Here is a 4,300-nt window from a genome sequence, read left to right on the forward strand (position 1 = left end):
GAGAGACAAGGTAACAAGTGTCCGATGTGGGACTAAACTCAATATGCCATCCGTACGTGCAGGCCGGACTGGGCAAAAGCATGTGGATATATGAACTAGGTGATGTGAAAGAGAGAAAGACCTACTCTGATATTGTCAATGCAAAAAAACTTGCACTACATCGAGATCTGTGATGATATCTTGTAATCTTAGTACAAAAAGTAGTGTAGAGTTTAGAGGGGGAGAATCCCATACTTTTTAGTGCCTCTGTCCATGTATTAATAAAGGTGAAACTCTAAGATCCCTTTTGATCCTCTTTCTGATTTTATCATTATCCAATTTTAGTAAGTGAATCCTGATTATGAACGTCCTTAATCATTGTCCTTTCCTTGTTTAATCCTTTTTTTTTAGGATTTTCCTTTAATAAAGATTTCAACTCCGTTTAGTTATGTCAATTCCCAATTTTGTTGGGATTTAAGTTGATTAAGTCATTCTGCTATGTAATCTTGACCCAATATCCCCTGACCAAGTAAAACCCAAGCCCATGGTTAGTTTGCGATCAAACCACCAAGTTTACCCTCGGTTCAATTGGCTCGGATCTCCATGCCTAATCCAATTCCCTCAATGCCAAATGTCACCCCTTGATACCTAGGGAAAATTATCCTCCATAGATACCATGATAAATTTTGGGGTCCAACTCAAAACCAATTGGTAATGAGTTGAGAGGCTCAAGAGCTCATAAAGAGAGACAAGGCCATGAGTGTCTGATGGGAGATAAAATTCAACAAAAAAGGTTTAAAACATACCCTTGGCCAGTGCAATCAAGATGGACAATGAACATACCAATAGAATCTTCTCTCTAGTTGTACAACTTACTATTATAGATGAGAGATAAAGAAGACTTCCCTTTTAAACTTCTAACTAAAGGTTCCTTCTATTATTGGTTTTCTAAACGACATGATCCATAGTTTCTAAAATACGCAAAACATGGAGAGTCCAATGGGCCATAGATCTCATACGTTAACGGGATGGGCCCTACCATGGATCAGTTTTGGGCTAGTATATTTGAAGCTTGTTTGGGCTTGGTTAAAGTTTTCAAATCAAATAGAAAACCAATGTTTTGAAAGGTGTTTTCTGCCGATGTTTTAAATCAATTCATGATTGAACTGAAAATTTTTCAAATTTTAAATTAGTTGGATTGATTTATATTCACTACAAAACTAAAAATAGTATACTTTTTTTTTTTTTTATCTTTTCTTAAATTGCTTTAATTTATTTTCATAAAGAGAGAACTAACATTCACAAAACTAGTGGCTCAATAATGAACCCATTCTGTTAAAAAATCTGATCTGACCCGCAGGGTCATGGATGAGTGTTCTAAAATCCGAAAACTCGATTTGGCTATCAGGTCAGATGACTCGTTGCCTAACGAGTCATAAAATAATTATCAATAATGTGTTACTCGTCTAATACTATTTAAGTGTATAAACCGTTTTCAAGAGTCTATATCAGAAGACAACTTCCTTTTAAGGAGCAAATTATAGACCGAGTTGTCTTGGGCGAGATAAACCATATAACTCGTTGTATATTTGGTTATTAATATACTTTTTTTTTGATAACCGGGTATCCCTGTAGACAGCGGACTGGGCCCATATTTGGGCTTTTGCAATATGCAATATGCATATAATTATAAAACTTTCTTATAGTAGATTAGAACATGCTTAATCATAATATTACATTTTTATTTAAGTAATAAATGTTTAACTTATAAACTTTTTAATATTTTAAATTAAAAATTACAAAATACCGATTCACTTGGTTGAGATTTACTAACTCCTTTTCTACAAAGGTAAAAAAAAAAAAAGATTTTGTAACTCGGCCAAGATTGTCGATTGAGACAACATGAGACGAATCATCTTTACTCTCCGACGAGATTTGAAGCCAAGCTCAGAAATCTAATTGTTTCAACTTGACTGAGACTTATTTTTGAATGAGTTGTGCTGGAGTAACATTGAAATATACATCAACTCTCACACCGGTGATGTGGAGATGCACACATAAACATAGATGCTTGTCACTCGTATCTCGATGAAAACATCTATGGTTTCATACATACATCCACGTAAGCAATGTGAGAATCGATGTACATTTTAACGTTACTTCAACACTTTTCTTTTTAAATACAACCATGGTTTGGATTAAGTAACCTCCCTCTTTTTCTTAACAAAATCATCTTAATTCTTTTCTGTGTCACGTTAAGGCACATGTTAAGGTGCAATACATACACTTTGAAAATTGGATTTTATATAAAAAATGCCTTAATTTTTTTACCAAAAAAAACCCTTGAATTCTAATTTCTGAAGTGTATTTATGACACTTTACACGGTAACAACAAAAGGGTAAATTCCCAAATAATTACAAAAATTTTTGGTATTTTTGAAATATTGTTAATGTTGACAAAGTCATCATGTAATATTAACAATTTGATAATATTTTATCAACATTATATGATAATTGTGTCAACATTAGCAATATTTCGAAAATACCAAAAATTTTGGTAATTATTTCAGAATTTACTCTTAAACAAAGCCATTTGTTGTTTCTCTTTTGTTTAAGAACATGTCACTTTCTTCAGATAAAAAATTTTCCCCTCATTTGATCCTCTGAGATGATTTATAATTAATTTGAAGTAAATTATCTAAAAGAGGGCAGTGTTCCTCCCCTCTATTTGTCCATCGCTCGATTCAATCCCAATCACAAATTCTATGCAAAATATACAATTTTTTTTTTCTTAATTTCTATTAATCTTTCTTTCTCCAAAAGATCTGAATCTATTTTTAGTGATGCAGAGCACCAACTAAATTCCTTCCAGAATGATAAAATGGAGAACAAGTAGGTGATGACGATAAGTCTGATTGTTCGTAGTAAGAATAACATGCTCTGCGAAGCTCATTAAACCTTTGAATATCAAACTTCTTTATCTTCATAAGCCGCTTCTGCTTCACACTGAAGCGGCTTTTAAAGAACCCTTCGAAAGATGGGTCCTTGGAAGTTCGAAGGAAGAAAGCGTAGCTTGCCATGAAGTAAATGGAAGTCACATAGAAGGAAATGGGTTCCATGACATCCCATGATAGGTCCCAGAAAGTGAGCCTCATGAACCCAACGGTCTGAATTATGAGGAAACCCAATCCACACCATAGTTCTCTTCGAGCGAGTGATTCCGCCTTTTTGTCGATCGCGACCTTCTCCTTCTCCATTTGCTCTAATTCTTTTCTTCGGGGATCGTTTGGGTGGGCTATGGATTGAGGAATTATGCCCTCGATCGCTCTCGTCACCTGTAACCAAATCAATTTGGGTAAATTTAATTAGTTTAATTGAAGAAGGGAAATCTGTTTAAAATCAAAACCGATTCCAAGAAACTGTAAAAAAGGATACCTGTTCGGGACGAAGGAAAACAATGTTTCCCAAAACGATTACTTCTCCAGAATCATCCAACATCTTTGCAAATTCTAATCCCTGATCGAGACTCGAACCTTCAACACATATCTGAACGAACTCCGAATGCGAAACACAATTCTTAGGAATTCGTCTCAACTTCGACTTCAACAGCTCCAAATGCGACGCTCTCAGCAGTTTTTTCGCATCTTCAACTGAAATGTTCACCAAATTAGGATTCGATTTCTTATCAGGAGGAGGATTCAGTCCCTCTAAGTGAAGACGATCTTTGTTTATGTCCATTCTTCTGAGCTTCTCCATCAGCTTATCTCCAATAAAAAAAGATCGGGACTCTGGAGACATCGCCAATTCTCTCTTCTGAAGAAATTTCCGGAAAAACCCGTGCTTGTTCAAATCTGGAGAGGTGAGGAAGTCATGGCGGAATGTTGTGTTTGAGGGATTTTGAGAGATTAGGGTTTGTAAGTGAAGAGAAGATAATGGAAAGTGGGTTAATGTTTGGATTTTGGTTAGGTGTGAGAGACGGTGAGCTAGGGTTTTACAAAACGCCATTGTTGAGCAGAAGAGAAGAGAGAGAGGGAGAGAGTCCAACCGTTGAGGGTCTTCGTTTGAAAATTGCGAGGCCTTTGGGTCCAATAAATATTGGTCGAGACGTGGTGGGTGACAAAATGATGTGGTGTTGCACACATTACCGTAGATGCTTTTCTGCGAGATACGAGTAAAATAATCTACAGTTATATGTGAACCACCGCATCATTTTTGTCACCTTTGTGTCTCCGATTTTGTCATTCCAGCATTTTCCATATTGTCACATGAAAATGACAAAAGGCTAATCTTTTAGCATTTTTCATGCTTTCAAGTTCAATGA

The 4,300-nt window shown here is 35.6% G+C and overlaps 1 protein-coding gene across 1 annotated transcript; it reads right to left on the reverse strand.

Moving 5' to 3' along the window:
- Window positions 1–2,740: 2,740 nt before the first annotated feature.
- LOC147407296 (calcium uniporter protein 3, mitochondrial-like) lies at window positions 2,741–4,055 on the reverse strand. Its single transcript, XM_086435779.1, has 2 exons — window positions 3,415–4,055; window positions 2,741–3,314 (listed from the first exon to the last, which is right to left on the reverse strand). The coding sequence occupies exons 1-2, from the start codon at window positions 3,982–3,984 to the stop codon at window positions 2,817–2,819; spliced, it is 1,068 nt and encodes a 355-aa protein (XP_086291905.1). The 5' UTR covers window positions 3,985–4,055; the 3' UTR covers window positions 2,741–2,816.
- Window positions 4,056–4,300: the final 245 nt, after the last annotated feature.

The sequence above is a fragment of the Akebia trifoliata genome, chromosome 3, assembly GCF_017979445.1.
Source record: "Akebia trifoliata isolate Shusen 1 chromosome 3, ASM1797944v1, whole genome shotgun sequence".
NCBI lineage: Eukaryota > Viridiplantae > Streptophyta > Magnoliopsida > Ranunculales > Lardizabalaceae > Akebia > Akebia trifoliata.